The sequence below is a fragment of the Rutilus rutilus genome (genome assembly GCF_951802725.1).
Source record: "Rutilus rutilus genome assembly, chromosome: 19".
Taxonomy (NCBI): Eukaryota; Metazoa; Chordata; class Actinopteri; order Cypriniformes; family Leuciscidae; genus Rutilus; species Rutilus rutilus.
The window spans coordinates 25,361,091-25,378,681 of NC_140232.1; the positions used below are offsets into that span (position 1 = coordinate 25,361,091).

Sequence of the window (17,591 nt, forward strand, 5' to 3'; positions counted from 1 at the left end):
CAGCTTCTCAATGGTCGGTCAGAGATAATGCCGCCCCATTCGTGCTCCTCTCAAGGTATCTTAATGACCCCATTCAAATAATTACCTTCTCAAACGGTAGTAATTACATTGACGGGAAGCTCAGAGGCATGTGAATCCTATTGTTGTTGGTTGAGCCAAATATTAATTAAAAGTGATGGGTATATATATTTTTTCAGCGTTAAAGTCTTTCTAATTACTAAAAGTTAGGTTTTTTTTGTTTTTTAGGTTTTCCTAAGAAAGTAAACACTGGTGCTGCTGTGGGTTTTTAAACATTGCTCTGTTTGATTGAGCTCTCTGAAGTGTCAACTGGCTCAGCTAATGGCATGTGTTTGGATCTGGACTACTTGCTGGCTTAACAATGGCAATCTTCCCAGGCCATTTGGTTCTGATAACGATTTTTGCGCAAAACATACACAATCATTGTAGTCTGATTCATAAACAAAAGACTATTTCGAGCTGGTTCTTTTTAGTGAATCAAACACATACATTGCGACCGGATCTCATTCCTGAACTAATGACTCTTATGAGTCAATTCTTTTTAGTGAATCAAACACATACAGCGCAGCCAGTGCAGTCTGATTCCTGAACTAATGAATCTTATGTGTCAATTCTTTTTAGTGAATCAAACACATACAGCGCAGCCAGTGCAGTCTGATTTCTGAACTAATGAATCTTATGTGTCAATTCTTTTTAGTGAGTCAAACACATACAGCGCAGCCAGTGCAGTCTGATTCCTGAACTAATGAATCTTATGAGTCAATTATTTTTAGTGAATCAATCACATACAGCGCAGCCAGTGCAGCCTGATTCCTGAACTAATGAATCTTATGAGTCAATTCTTTTTAGTGAATCAAACACATACAGCGCAGCCAGTGCAGTCTGATTCCTGAACTAATGAATCTTATGTGTCAATTCTTTTTAGTGAATCAAACACATACAGCGCAGCCAGTGCAGTCTGATTCCTAAACTAATGAATCTTATGAGTCAATTCTTTTTAGTGAATCTAACACATACAGTGCTGCAAGTGCAGTCTGATTCCTGAAATAATGATTCTTATGACAAGTTCTTTTTAGTGAGTCAAACACATACAGCACAACCAGTGTTTTACAAGTCCTTGAAAGAATACATTTAATGGGCAGAATGGGTCCTTTGTCTATGTCAAAGGTGTGATTGTGTGAAGTATAGTTCACACAAAAGTCATTTTTAAACCAAGCATCTTTCTGTTGTTCAGCACTGTGAATTTGCATGACCGACTTGAACCTGTGGTAAAATGGCAAAATCAGTATGGGGAAATATTTTGCCTTCACATTCCTAATTGTGAGGATTGCTATTGAAATTGAAATGAACTCTGCCACAAAACATTTGCCATAATTAAAAGTGGGATGGTGTAAGTTATATCCAAGCTTGTATTTACTTCACCCCCTCCGCATCTGTTTAGCTTGCTGTCCCCTGAAACTCTATAGCTCGAATTATGCTAATTAAATGCGTGAGGCCTGGCGCATACTTGTAAATGATTAATTGTAGCAAGACAATAGAATCACTGATACCAACTTATGGCAGCGTCTTCTAGTTTTAGCTATCCTGTTCTGTCTGCCTTCATTCCCCAATTGGCCTCTTTTCATTTTCTCTTTTTCTTCTCCTTCATGTAAGCCTATTGTTGAGCATAATTTGCTACATTGGGTGTTGAACTATTAGTGTGTGGGGCGGCCTTGTTCAGACTTCAATAGGAGGAATTCTAGAAATGTCCTGGAAAGATAGTTAGCCCTGATAAAACGTCACAAGTCGTTTCGCTATAGAAATAGACCCACAATGGATGTAGTTGTGTGTGTACATGTACATGTGTGCGTTTTGGACAGCAAGGCCACACTTTGACAAATGAGAGCTGGCAGTTTTGCATTGTGTAACTCAATTGGTGCTTAGCCACAGGAAAATGAGAAGGGTTTTTTTGAATAAAGAAATTGAGGCTGTCAGATATTAATACATGTGCGTGTCGTCTTAGCGCTGCGGTGGCGAAAAGCTCAACTGACACTGATTTGTTTATGTTTGCACTGTGACTGTAACAAACAGCATTTCCACTAAAGTTTCAAAGCAAATGTTGTCAGCTTGTTAACACTCAAGGTGAGGGATAGCTGAGCACTTATTCATTTTTTTATATTGGGTTTCATGCTATTGAAACCACTGACCACTGTGGAAGATATATCAGAAACACATGACAACTGGACTTGTAATTTCCCCGGTTTTCCAGCCATTCTTTTGTTCAAATACAACAGTTCATTGAACAGTACATTCATTAGGTATGAAAAGCATGCTGTGTCTTTTCATAAATTCTTCTTTTTTCCCCCCATTATTGGCCCTTTATGTTCTCTATCATGGCTTTCTGTTATTTTCTGTGAAGTTGTTCAGTTTTCTTGAACTCTTCCATTTTAATCTGTTCCTTCTGACTTAATCAAGCCAAAAAGCTAATTATTGAAATTTTTAAAGGGGCTATTTTACCCAAAAATCTTTAATTCTCTCATTATTTGTTCAGCCTCATATCGTTTTAGTCAATGAATCTCTTTCTTCGATGAAACACAAAAGAAGACCCCCACCACCACCACCACCACCAAACAGTGAAAGTCAATGGTTTCCAATGATGAGGTGGACGAGACTTTTTTTTTGTGTGGAAAAAAACAATGAAAACATTCTTTATAACACCCTCTCTTGTGTTTCACAGAAGAAGGAAAGGCATTGGAACAACATTAGAATTTGACGCCATTTTTCTTGGTGGACAGTTGAAGTGTGTATTGACTAGATCAATCTTACTTATGTTTTTTTAGCTATTAAACTACTGTTGGTTTCTTTCATACCAGTAAACGATATACACAGTCATGCATATCATCTGTCCACTGAAATCCCTTTTTCAGACAGTACCTTTACGTTAGACTATTACAGAAAATACTATTGTGACAGTTCTCTAGAGCTTCTCTGTGCCTCTCTGAAGTGCAGAGGTAATTTTCCACATATATTGCATTGCACTTTAATTTGACTGACATTTGTGTTTCCATCACATCTTCTCTATTTCTGCCACCTTTTTTCAAGAGGGCAGAAGAGCTGAAAAAATGTCATATTTTAAGGGATTCAATTTAGAAGTCCATGTCTACTTGTGGTTATTTTTTCAAGTGCACACATATGCAGGCACACACAAGCTTTGTAATAGAGAAAAAAACATAGTGACTGCAGTATGTTATATGTGAGCCTTAAAATAATAAGTTTGTTCTGGCCAAAATCTAAGTTGAACTGATTTAAAAAATATGCAGTAGATAAAAGCGTCTGCCAAATGCATAAATGTAAATGTGGCATCACAATCCCAGAATGCACTTTGGCAGGTGAAGAAACATTCAAGATGACGGTCACAGTGAAGTAATGTAGATTGCTTTTATTGACACTTCTCAGCGCTGAATGAAAAATAGGATTATAGTTAAATTAATTATTTGTGTATATTGTATATTTTTATGATTATCAGATGATGGTCATTGTTAGCTTAACAACATGTGGTAACACCAAACTCAATAGTGTGCAACAGCTGGGTTCCAGAAGTAAAAATCCCATTCATTCCTCAATATGAGAACTTCTTTTGAACAATAATTTATAAACATTTAAAAACAAAACTACTGTGAGCTACAAGGTTGTTTATGAGTGTTTTTTTTGTTTTGTTTTTTGGAACCCATCAGTCAGCTTTTATTGAAAGTTTTTTCAAAAAATCCTGTTTAACAGCGGCATTCTTTGTGAAAAACTACATTGCCCACTTCTCCACCAATCAGATAATCTTGACAAGCAATTCATGCTAAAAGAACATTTTAGCGTTTATAGTTTTATATGTATTTGTCGTTTTTAATTAGATTGTCATACGCAATGTTTCATGGCATTCTAGTTCTGTCCCTTTTTAAAGCTGTTAAGTGCCCAGTGTTTTACCTTTTTTAATTACCTTTTCAAATACTTTTTTTCTTCAAATCAAAGTTAGTAATGTGGTGATTCACCTCATAGCTGGTTGATTTGGTTCAAGGCTTATAACTCTTTCACAACAAAATCCCTACAGGATACTTCCTATGTAGAGCATTTCAAATCAGTCATTTCTATGTCCATTTCGGTTAAGATTCTGCCTATGTAGGCAGTAGACAGCGGGGCAGCTCTAGGTTTTTAAACAGAGCCACTCACTCACACATGCTTTGACCCCCTCCCCATTTCTGGCTCAGTGTGAAGCCCTTTTGTTAGACGTCCAGGCAGTTCAGTCCTGGGTCCTGCATGTGTCTTTGATGACACACCACATCGAATGGACCATTAGGGCTGACTGACACGAATTCTATTGGTGGATGACTTAATTGCTGATCTTAATCTCTGGGTTGGTGATAGAGATGCTTTAGAATCTATTAGAGTGGTAGTTTTGTTCACAAAGTGAATGTAACTAGAAATCTTGCTAGACTGCCACCTCACCTGACTCTTTTCTGCATGTTCTTTTCATAGTGCCGGAGCTCCACTACCATGACGACTGTGGCCAAACCTTTCATCGGGCTCTTCTGGCTCCTGCGGTTGGTGTGTGCGGTCTTCCCAGAGGAACCGGGACCTCTGAACTTCATCCCTACTGAAGGTAACGATGTCTCCATTTCACATGCAGTCAGTCAGGATCAGGGTTGGACCCCGTCTGCGCTGTCAGGCTCTCAGCTTTCACTTTCTTATGCAGAGCAGGCATGTGATTGATCACAGATCAATAATATTGATTCCATGCATCCCAGCTTAATTCATTCAGGTCTGTCTAAGGTGAAAGATGAGAAAAGCAAGGGGGTTTGTAATGATGAAGAAAGAAGAAAGAGTCAAGGAGCTGCGAGTAGCGTCCAGGGAGGGTCTTATCACATGAGAGAGGAAAAGATACGGGACGAGAGAAACAAACAGGGGTGTAAAGTACTAAAGTAATTGTACTTCATTACTATGATGTATTATTTTGGGAAATTCTGGATTTCGCCTGTGAATTTCAGCAAGCTATGATAAATGTGGCCGCACCTTTATGATCGAGAACTTGATGTACCCTCTTTCTAAAAGTCCTTAAAGATAAATTTAGCTATATATTTTTTCATGTAAATAAACAATTAACAGATAAAGGTTTGTTGTTTTATTATTTTCATTACAATGAAGTACTTTTTCATTTAATTTTACTTAATTTTACTATTATTTTCATTACAATGAAGTACTTTTTCATTTAATTTTGCCCTTGATGCTTGCCTTCTTCCATATACAACTACATTAAAATATCAAACAACTATAAAATCATATAGTTTTTTGATGAATTTAAAGTTTAAACCTTTCAAGTAACAATTTAAGGTTTCAGGATAATTTCTAAAAGATAAAGGCAGCAATATATTTTCATGTAAAGGATGATGACATGCTAATAATGCCAATTTTATGTTTGTTTGTTTATATTTTTTCATTATTTTACTTTTCTATATATATATATAATTTTTTTTTACATTTTACACCACTTGTAACAACACTACTTGACTAAGCCGAACATATGAGGACAGTCTTTATCTGTAAAAAATAGAGAGCAATCACAAGCAGCTGTCAACATTTTTATCTCAAGAGTGACTCGCAAGTGATCGAATGCCTCTCGCCTTAACGGATCACCTCTCCCACACCCATAAGTGCAATGAAAAGATGATACAACCCTCTGTCAGCCCTTTCTCTTTATCATTCACTGTCTCTTCTACCTTGTTTTCCTTTAGTGGTAAGAAGGCATCCTGTGTTTCTCGGACGACCCCATCGCTCATCTCTCAGACAGGAGCCCTTACACATTCAGAGGATTCTGCAGGTCAACCGTACCCTTTACATCGGAGCCAGGTAGGGTGTGAAATAATGCTGATTAGCATGGGCGTACCCTGTAATTATTGTTACAACGGCATCTGTAATTATCTGCATGGAGATGTGTGTTTAAGTAAATTATGTGACATACAAAAACAATCTCTTTTGAGATCAAGAGTCTGAATTGCTGCTTCTTGTAGATAGCAATTAAACAGTTTTAAAAGCTATTTAAAGGGATAATTTACTCAAACATTAACATTCTGCCAGCATTTACTTTTGTGTTGTTTCAAACCTGTATGTCTTTATTTCTTCTGTAGAACACAAAAGAAATTCTTTGTTTTTTGTGATAGTCCATTTTTGTTTCATTTTTAATTCACATTTTAATAAATTTTATATGGTTTTATATTATAAAATCATAGTTGTTTGAACATTTCAAGTAATAATTTAACTTATCATATCTATTTCAAAATAGCTTGTGCAAGCCTCAGAAAAAAATCATACAGGTTTGGAATGACATTGTGAACTGTCCCTTTAAGAAACATGCTGTGTTTCTTGTTGTGGTGCTATTGGGTTATAACTTCTAAAAGTAAATATTGGACACCTGTAGTGTTTTTAGGATTTTAGGCCGGTGTGGGCCTTTAAAGAGGTCACGGGGTCAATTATGTTTTTGCTTTCTTGCTTTTTTTTTGCCTACCTCTCAAGAGCCAGGGGGTTGGAATAGATAAACAAAAATAAAACTTCATTAGGTTTGGCGCTTTAGAAAAATAAGCTGTTTTTGTGAATTTTTGCAGCATGCTTCCCAAAAATGGCTGGCACGTCCATTGGGAGAGTTCAAACATATGGTGATAGTTACCGAAATTTGTAGGGGTCCGGCGGGGGAGGCGTCGTACTCTAATAAAGTCTCTCATACCGTGTCAGGAAATGACCTGCCCGCTCGACCGTGTCAAAAATTAAACCTCAAAAATAAATATATCACAAAGCGCCATATGACTTAAGATGCCCAGACTAGAAGCTCTCATAAAAAAAGCCAGAAGTCTTTTACCTATAGAAGCTCAACAACTGTTTCGCATACGCTTTCCAATGTGGTGCCACTGTGGCCGGCGTAATTCGATGAAATTCAAGCCCCACTGTGTGCAGTCAGCAAACCGTATGTACCTATCAGTGTCTGAAGTAAATGGAGGTGTTTGCAGTAGCCAACAGAAAATGACCTCTGTGGAAAAGAAGATTTATTTAGCCGATGACTCAAGAGGGAGCATTCAATAACAACGGCAACATCGAGTGAAATAAAAAGGAGGCAATACTGTATAGAGGAGAGGGAGAGAGAGTCAGTGAAGTTTCAAGTCAAGGATATAGACAGCCTGGATTGACTTAATAAAGTCTGAAACGGTGTGCTCAAGTGTGATAAGGGGTGCAGATGGGTTAAATCCTGTTAGCATTAGCATAACCGCTCAAGAACGTGCCCCAAGAAAGCGACCAGCCTCTCAGCCCCTTCACAGTATTACCTTGCAACACCTGGTCAGGGATGAAGTATTTTTTTAAACACACTTGGTTTCCTCCAGAAATTTCTCGACTTCAACGCAAGCGACTGCAATCTAGCCTCAGACTTGGGGGAAAAATTCAGACCTTGCCATAAATAAATACACCTATAAGACAAATTAGGTGTTTTTTTTGTGTGATCTGTATACATAATTAATGTTCTGAGTAACTAGAGGAGGGTGACTAATATTGCCAGCGGCGACCTGGTTAAGTCACATTAAATCAAGCCTCAGCCACCTCGTTGTGTTTGACCTCATTGAGAGGTCAAGTCTTTCAATTAAGCTCAGGAGTGAAACTCAACACATTCTACCCTCGAACCTGTCATTAACGGTGCGGGACAGGTTCCGGCTGACCTCTGAGGTCATGGAAACAGCCTGACTGACGTACAGCCTCTACTGGTGCAGAGAAATCAAGGACTCAGCTGCCATCCGGGCTGTCACACAGATGCCGTAGGGCATGGGACGAACGGTGTGAGACCTCCCGCTTCTCCCGAAGCACTGCAATTTACAGATACACTTACTTTTTAGCTGTCTCCTATATGTTAAATATAGTCAGCCCCCCCCGAGACATCCTGCATCTCTCAGGCCACTTTCTGCCCGTCAGTATGGTCATTAATTTGAAGCACTGAATGAGGGAGGGCATATTGTACTAAACACACAGTACTGCATAATACGTCTCTCAGCAGTCCTACATGAACTGATAAAATATACAATGAATGCAATGTAAGTCGCTTTGGATAAGTGTCTGCCAAATACATGAATGTAATATAGTGTAATAATACAGTAAAGCTGGCCAAATGCACTCCATCATTCAGACAATCTACCAGAAAGAGAAGATAGATAGAGTGAGAGAAAATCACATAGGGAAAACTAAAAAGAGATAGAGGGTAAGAAAAGGAACTAGATCTGCCAGGTAAAAATTGCAGTTCTGATCTCTTTAAAAGTAAGAACTTGGAAAGTTCTGAGTTGTTAAAGTTTATTGCTAGGGTTGTACAAAATTCAGAATTGAAGAATTGTCTCCCTTGCCATTCATAAGTGTAAATTTAAAATGAATTGGAATCCATCCATCCAAAACCTTTTCAAAACCATTAAACCAAGGCTTTAAGCCAACAATCAAAGTTTGTCTGGACATACATTGCTAGTTTTGAAATTGAATTCTACTTCCTTCCAATTGCAATTATGTACCCTGTTTGCTGCCTGCTCTAGCATTTTTAAGTTCACATTACAATATTTAGATGGAGACCCTGTTATTTATCTCCATTGCACACTATGCAAGTTGTTACATGAGGACATTTTGAAAGAAGATAAAAAGTAAAGTTTGTATACAAGATAAAGAAAGAGAAAGAGAACAGAAAAGGTACAAATGGAGGGACTGAAAAAGAAATAGTTTTTTACTGGCCCCTGTGTGTTCTATTCTTGCCAATGGTCTGCATGTCTTGACCAAACCATTTGTGTTTTTTGGTAACCTTGTGTAACTATAAAGCCTGTTTTTATGTTCATGTAAATGTGACAGGACTGTTGAACTCCAAACAGACCTCCAGCTTTGCTTTACTGCTTGAATTATTGTGTCTGCTTAAAGTTTGTGCTCTCTAAATAAGGCAAGCATTGTGTAAGTGTATGATAATTTTAACCAGGGCACTTAGGGGCCGCCCTGCTCAGAGAGAATGGCCAAGGGGGATTCATTTTAACAAACCACACCAAGGGATTGAATAATTTATAGTCCATCTCATCAGACTCTCTTCAAGAACACACAAACACACACATACATACTCCATTTTTGTTGATGTGTCCACAGAGCGAGCAGTGATGCAGATGGAAGTCTGTGAAAGATAAGATCAATACTACTGCAAGAACATGGGCTGGTCTGTGAGCTTGGCAAATTCACAGATTACAACATTTCAGAAGGAAAAAAGAGAGGGATTCTCACGATTTGAAATTCTCCAGTGCTCTCTCATCGGGCCGCACGGCAGCTCTTAGTCCTTGATCAATATTCAGGCACAAACCAGCATACTCTGTCTCTATAACACCAAACAAGCCATGATTAAAAGACATCAGATTCATAGAAACTTTAATAGACGCCACAAGGTTATAGAAATATTATTAAAGTGGTTGCATGAAGTGCTAAAGCACTGGATGCTGTGTTCAAGATGAGAAGCTACACGCAACATGCATGCAGTGTGGGGGTGGGTTATGAATTATGGAGGAGAAATCAGGCATATCATAATGCAAAGAATCGTGATTATGTAGGACGGGCTGTGGTGAATCGTTTAACTGAGTGTTTGCACTGAGACGGCGGATCTGGGTGAATTTATGTAGGAACAAGAATGTAATATCAATTTGAAGAATACACATTATGCTTCAGTGTGTGAGGTCGACGACTTTGGATTTCAGATATTTGTTCACTGCAAAAAAATTATGTTTGATCTTAATTCTGACATTTCTGATTAAGAAAAGGATTGTTTTGCGGTGTTGTGTTACTGATATGTGGTGGTTCACAGTCTCTCGCTCTTTCTCTCTCACTGTGCTTGTGTCAGAGATGACCTTTTCCGAGTGGAGTTGGACAACGTGGTGGGAGAAGAGATGTTTTACAGCAAGGTGAGAACAGAAACGCACACACGCAAACATACTTTGTGCTGGAAATGAAGAGTCACTCATTACTGACATTCCCTCTGTTACAGAAGAGGACATGGGAATCCAACAAAAATGACATCAGAATCTGTAGAATGAAGGGAAAACATGAGGTGAGTGGATATTCTCACACATTTATTTATTTAAATGTATATATTTGTATAAATGCACATGCACACGCACACACAGAGACACACACGTCGTTTTCTCATGTTTTACGGGATTTTACATAGACATAATTATTTTTATACTGTACAGACTTTATATCCTATCCCCTAACCTACCCCTACTCGTACTTTCTGCATTTATACATTTTCAAAAAACATCATTTAGTATGATTTATAAGCTGTTTTCCTCATGGGGACCAAAAAATGTCCCCACAAGGTCAAAGATGTGAGAAATCTCTTGTGGAGACATTTTCCCCCACAACCTTAGGGTTTACCATGAAAACACACACGCACACGCACACACACACGCACACACACACACACACACACACACACACACACACACACACACACACACACACACACACACACACACACACACACACACACACACGTCGTTTTCTCATGTTTTACGGGCTACAACAGCAGAAGACCCCACCGGGTACCACTCATCTCCACTACAAATAGGAAAAAGAGGCTACAATTTGCACGAGCTCACCAAAATTGGACAGTTGAAGACTGGAAAAATGTTGCCTGGTCTGATGAGTCTCGATTTCTGTTGAGACATTCAGATGGTAGAGTCAGAATTTGGCGTAAACAGAATGAGAACATGGATCCATCATTCCTTGTTACCACTGTGCAGGCTGGTGGTGGTGGTGTAATGGTGTGGGGGATGTTTTCTTGGCACACTTTAGGCCAATTAGGCATCATTTAAATGCCACACCCTACCTGAGCATTGTTTCTGACCATGGCCATCCCTTTATGACCACCATGTACCCATCCTCTGATGGCTACTTTCAGCAGGAAAATGCACCATGTCACAAAGCTCGAATCATTCATTGGTTTCTTGAACATGACTATGAGTTCACTGTACTAAAATGGCCCCCACAGTCACCAGATCTCAACCCAATAGAGCATCTTTGGGATGTGGTGGAACGGGAGCTTCGTGCCCTGGATGTGCATCCCACAAATCTCCATCAACTGCAAGATGCTATCCTATCAATATGGGCCAACATTTCTAAAGAATGCTTTCAGCACCTTGTTGAATCAATGCCACGTAGAATTAAGGCAGTTCTGAAGGCGAAAGGGGGTCAAACACAGTATTAGTATGGTGTTCCTAATAATCCTGAAGAGTGTATATATATTGATGTTGAGAAGTTTTTCTTTGGTAACTTTTGGGCAATAATAGATAGCCATCACCATTTGTTTGTCTGTTGTTTTTTTGGTTTTGGTTTTTTAATTTAAAATATTTATTTCATTTAACATTTTCATTATATTCAGACATCATTTAATATGCTTTTTGAGCTATTCATTGTAGAACCAACATTGGCTGGTCCCTGCAATGGAGGCAAAACCTGTCCCATACAAACACACACTTACATCAACAAAACACTGTTAAACAACAACACACATTTATTCATGTTAAATGCTTGTATATGTGCGAGTCACATTATTTGTGCCCCTGCTCACACTCTAAGGTGCCATCACAAGAGCTGCCTGTGGCAAAATTTCAGGAAATCAGTTTTTTTTTTTTTTTTGTGCTGTCTGCAAAATAGAGAGGGTGTCAAAAGCTGCCAGCGGTCCCCACAGCTGCCCACGCATGACCACTGCAGATATCTTCCTTTCACACACCCTTTCTGCTTCGTCTTCTGGAATGCTGGGTATTTTGTCTGACTTCAATGAGAGTGAAAGGGAGTTTTTATTGAAAGGTGTCTGTGTGGGAAGAGTGAAGGATGACTTAATCCCCTCCAGGCGATAAAAGAGAGAAAAAGAGAGAAAATTACTTATTTAACACTGAAAATGACACCTGACATTGAATCTGGGTGAGAGAGCATAAGACAATAGCACAGCAGAGAGCAAGTGAGATGAGACATACAAAGGAACAGAGAGAGAAAGCGAACAACTCTCCCACCTGTATGCCCTACGGATGGATGGAAAAACAGAGAGAAAGACCAACATAGATGAGTGAGATAGTGAAGGGGTCAGTAAGAGAGAGAGTGGACAGGAAAGATGGTAAAGGATGGTTCACCTAAAAATGTATATTCTGTCATAATTTACTCACCCATGTGTTGTTTCAAATATGTATGATTTACTTTCTTCCATTGAACTTTTTTTTTTTTTCATGCAGTGACAGTAGTTTGTAGTGACCATGGCAGCTAAGCTTCAAAATTTACCAAAAAGACAACAACATGGAAGTAGTCCATATGACTTCTGAAGCACATGATAAAATTCTCCTCTACAATGAGCTGTAAACCACTGTGACTGGATCATTGAATTGTGGATCATGATCATGATTGTGGGGCTGATCGTTTCATGATCAAATCAGTCCAGTTCGCAAACAGATCCATTCAGAATATAGATTCTGAATCTTAGCGAACCATTCTGAACCTGAATTCTGATTCTGAATTCTTACTTCTGTAAGTTCTTGCATCTATAATCTAAATGAGCCACTCTGATTCTTAATTCTAAATCTAAAGAATTGAGAAGAGATAGAATATGTATAGATGTGAGCCACTCTGAACCTGAATCCAAAAAAACATTCTAATTGTAAATGTAAAAGAATCACTTTAAATCGGGACTCTGAATCTACAGTATGTGAATCACTCAAGCACTCATGTCTTGCTTTGTTTGTTTGTATTCTGTTCATTGTTGTTGTTTTTGTTGCCATACAGTTTTGTAACATTAATTTGGGTTTGCGCTCTGAGAGGTCAATGTGGAGTCATTGGGTTGTGAATAAATTGTTCAAACAGATCTATAAAATGTATCAGCTGGTATATTGGTACAAAACAAGCAAAAGGACGATTTGTTCATTGATTCGATTCTGAAGTTCAAGTAATTCAATGATTTGATCACAGCAGTTCTTGAATGAATAGTTCACTGAAGGGGCTGAACAATGACATTTTGGTGTGTTTGTCACACAAAGCTAACAAACTGCTTTAGACTTGGAAAATAGTGCCTGAGTCATATACAGCAGGTTTTTTGGTAATTATTTTCTGTGTGAAGATTCTAAAAGAACATTCTCATAGATGGTCCGTATAATGACATTGGATGACATTTGGAATGATTAAATCATGACATAATTTTAATTTTGGGGCGTAAACTTCTCCTTTTAAAAAGTGAGTTGGCTAAAAGATAAAGGAGAGGGATTAAGGGCAAGAGAAAGAGGGACTGTTGGAAGGAGAGAGAGAGAGAATTGCCCTCTTAAAGTTATTAAGTCTCCAAACATGAGAGGTCATGCAGAGATGAACGAGACGCGACAAGCTCTTAAACAGAGCCCAAGATCTCACGCTGAGTGGACACTGATACACACACACACACACGTCTGCACAAACACTCGCTGTACATCCATATACAGCGTCCTCTAGTCCTCATGTGTGAGTCCTTGCATTTTTCACCGTGATACATTTGCCACTAGGGTAATTGGTTTTGGTAATTAAATGTTTCTGCACGGCTGATCTAAGAGGCCACACGCTGTAATTGGGAGGGAAATTCAATCTCCCCATCTCTGCCCCTTTCATCTGGATCTGCAGGAGGCCATTTTGAATCTCAGATGAATGCTTATGCAGTCTCTTCTCTCACTGCAAGTGTCAAAAGCAACTATGTTCTCTCTCGCGCATGCAGACGCGCACACACGCACACACACACACACACACACACACACACACACACACACGGACTCTGGAACTGGTTTAATGCAAGGCAGCTGGGGTGCAGCCAGTGCATGCAGAAAATAAATTTTATGCCAATTCTAGACACATTATGATTGACAACACTTAGACAGATTGTTTTACAAATAATGCGCTGATGCAGCTCACTGCACTTCCAATTACACACACCTGTTTGGATGTGCTGAATATTAAAGAACCACTCTGAATCTGAATTGAAAATCCACAAAGAACCCAAGTGAAACACTTTAAATCTGCACAGTATATTCTCTGACTGTATGTGTAAAATAATCACTCAGAATCCAATTTCTGAATCCAAATCCAAACTGAATCTGAATTCTGAATCTGAATATAGGCTGACTTTATATACAAGTGAACAATCCGAAACGTAATATAAATTCTGGATTTAAAAAACATCCTGAGTCTGAATTGTAAATCTAAAAGAACCACTCCAAAGGATCCAAACTGAATAGGAATTCTGAATTTAAAAATAGATAGACTAGAAGTGAACAGTTCTTAATGGAATATGAATTCTGAATCTGAATTGTAAGTCTAAAAGAACCGCTCTGAATCTGGATTCTGAATCTGAGTCAATTGTTTTGAACCTGAATTCATTCTTCATCTAAATTCAAGTTGCATTTGAATATTCTCAATATAAATGAGCCACTGCTCTCAATGTTGGTGTTAGCCCATGGTGTGTTCACCAGCCATCAGCATCAAAGTGTGTGAGGGGGCGTGGATTAGCCCTAGAGCAAAAACACAAATACACACAATCCCTCTCTCTCACATACACAAAACTCCAATCATTTCCTCCTCACTTTTTGTCCATCTCTTTCTTTCTTTCTTTCTTAGTCAATCCTTTTTCTAGCTAACATACACATCCTACACAAACACAACACCCTACTCTGTGTTCCCTGGCAGATTTGCACTAATTTAGCCCCTGCTGTTAATGTGGTCACTGTCTGACCGAGGCTGCTGTCACTGCAATTAGAGAATTCTAGAATGACAATATTGCCATGGGAAAGAGGGAGATGTGTGCTCTTTCCTGCATTATTCCCTCTTCCATCATGGTTGGAGAAACAGACTCAGCTGAGCATATAACTTCTGAGAGTTGGCTTTGCTTATTGTAAATATGACCCTTTTATTATGAGGAACAGTGTCTAAAGTGGTTAAGTGGACACCGGTGAGATGAGTTACGCTCGTAGTTGATAATGATGTGCAGAATTGTGCAGTCTCCATCCAGTCAATCGACGTTCACAGTGAAAGTGATTTGCCGTGACAAAGCAAACTGAAGTCCTTCATTTCCAGCCATCATTTGTGATGCTCAAAATTGAGCATTGAGCAAAAAAAAAAAGAGCTTTATTCGCAAAAATAGAAATAAAGCGATCAACAATGTTATGTTGTTCATTGCTTGTAACAGTTGACAGTTTTGTTATTAACTAAAACTAATAAAAACGTTTCCATTAATTGAAATAAAGATAAAATAAAATTGACAAAAGCACATAAAATTACTGAAACTTAATCTAAAAAGAAAACTGAAAGCTAATTCAAAATATTAATAAATACTATAATAGTATACAAGTAATATTAAAATGAAACTGGCAGTTAAAAATATTTTTAAGCTTTAATCTCATACTGATGTCATCCTTATGAGGCTCTGTCAGTCTGTGGATGGTTTATGATGTTATTGTGGGACCGCATTTTGAAAGAATGTGTTTAGATATAAAGATATCAGTGATCTTGGAATGTAGGGAGTACTTTGCGCAGATGTGCGGTGTTGGTGTAGATGTCATGTCTAGAGACTCAACAAGAGAGGAAGAGAAAGAGGAGGAATTCACTTGCTCAGCTTTAGCTCAGCATCTGTTAGAAAAAAACATCTGCCAGAAAGACAACGCCCTTTTACTGAGGCTGTCTCTCACACAAGCTTGGGTGGTAAACTTATCTAGGACCCGGTATAAATAATTTAGTACTTGACACCAACAGTGAGAATTTGCAGGGATAGTCAAGGCCCTGTAAGCTGAAGAAATATGACATGCAGGGTAGAAAGTCGAAGAGAGGAGAATACTTTTTATTCTTTTTCTTTTTTTTTATAAAACAGACCTGACTTGCGATAGAGACAGAGAGGTTAAGACAGAGACCTTCACCTCCTTCACTGTGACAAGTTTACAGAAATACTGAAAACCTTTCAGACCTCATTCTACTTTTTTTAGGAGAAAAGGATTAAATATATTACTGGGGGAGGGCAGTATTGCATTTGTTTTTTTTGTCATTTTTTTCAAGCTGCACACCCTTATAAACCATATTAAAGATACAGACCATATTTAAGAGTTCATTCAATTGAATTAAATAACCTTGTTTTTATTTTAATAGATTTTTTTTTTTATTTACTTTATGCCGTATGTTGAACATGGTTATTTTCTTACCATTTTCTATATATATACAAATTTATTTTTGCTGCTTGTGTGTCTGTGTGAATTTATGCTCAATTTTAATTTTCCATTTTTTTTGTACATGATTTTTTTATTACTATCATTAGCATATTTTTTTCTAGACTTTTTTTCTGTCTTTGCTTTTGTGTGTGTGTGTCTGTGTGTCTGTGTGCGCGCTACAATCTTGACAATAAATTACTAAAAATTGAAAAAGCAGAGACAAGAACAGTCTGGAAGAGAAATGCTGCTGGAGTGGAAAGGGTGGGTTATAGACGGACACAGAGGAAGGATAAAGGGATAATTGGACTGGTAGTAGGAGAGGAAAAATAAAGGGACGAGGAAAGTGCTATTGTGAAACGCCGAGCAGAGGACAGTTGAGGGTGCAGAGGACGTCCAGCACTAGAGAGAACCCCCTAATGGACTAATGAATAGTGTGTAAATGAATCAGTTCTCTTTGAAAATATGAAACGAGGGGATGAAATTGGAAAGACCAGGTGATAGTGATTTGAAGAGCTGGAGGAGGACGAGAAGGCTGTTGTTGTTTATCCACGGTATGTGCTTTATCGCTTAGAAGACCAGGAGCTGTGCCAAGTGTTTGGACTCTTGGAGGAGTTTGTCGAATCGGTTTTATGAGTAGAGTTATAAGGTCTTGGTGCATTGGTCCTACAGAGACTCGTACACACAAATACACAAACACAGGATACATCTGCATCACAGCACCCACACCACCTACACACAATGCCAAAACGATAAAAAAAGCATCTGTCTTACAGAAGAACTAATAACAGGCCAGGTACGCTCATAGCAATGAATTGTGGGCTGACATTTATGTGATTTAATGTGCCGTTATCAGTTAGTTCATGATCTATCGCCAACAGTTTAAGGCATTTCTGTATTGCTCTCACCTCGCACTCATTCTCATCCTTTATTGGCATGACAATTGGTATTGATAAAGCAATATGATAATTAAAATAAATAAAGTAAAAAAAACAATACAATTTGTACAGCTTCAATTATTACTTTTTAATTGTTTTAATACATTAACAAATAAAACCATACAAAGTAACATTAGAAAATAATAATAGTCATTTTTATTTATATAGCACCTTTCCATTGCTCAGGGATGCTAAACAAAATCGATACAATAAGAAAAAAAAGCAATAGGGTAGGTAATAATAACAAACAACAGGTAATAATGAAAGACAATAGTACAATAATAAAGCAAGGATAATACAAAGACAGTAAAAGGGCATTACATACACAGGGTGGCACACATCAGCATATAATCATATACAGAGAAATACAGAACACAGCTTG

At 38.1% G+C, this 17,591-nt stretch overlaps 1 protein-coding gene across 1 annotated transcript in view; it reads left to right on the plus strand.

Annotated features, from left to right (window-relative positions):
* Window positions 1–17,591, plus strand: part of sema6bb (sema domain, transmembrane domain (TM), and cytoplasmic domain, (semaphorin) 6Bb) — a 116,879-nt gene that overhangs the window by 59,212 nt on the left and 40,076 nt on the right. Inside the window, exons 2-5 of the mRNA XM_084389197.1 lie at window positions 4,522–4,645; window positions 5,775–5,889; window positions 9,920–9,980; window positions 10,064–10,126. Coding sequence (XP_084245323.1) covers window positions 4,540–4,645; window positions 5,775–5,889; window positions 9,920–9,980; window positions 10,064–10,126 — 345 coding nt within the window. The 5' untranslated portion in view covers window positions 4,522–4,539. The remainder of the gene's footprint in view (window positions 1–4,521; window positions 4,646–5,774; window positions 5,890–9,919; window positions 9,981–10,063; window positions 10,127–17,591) is intronic.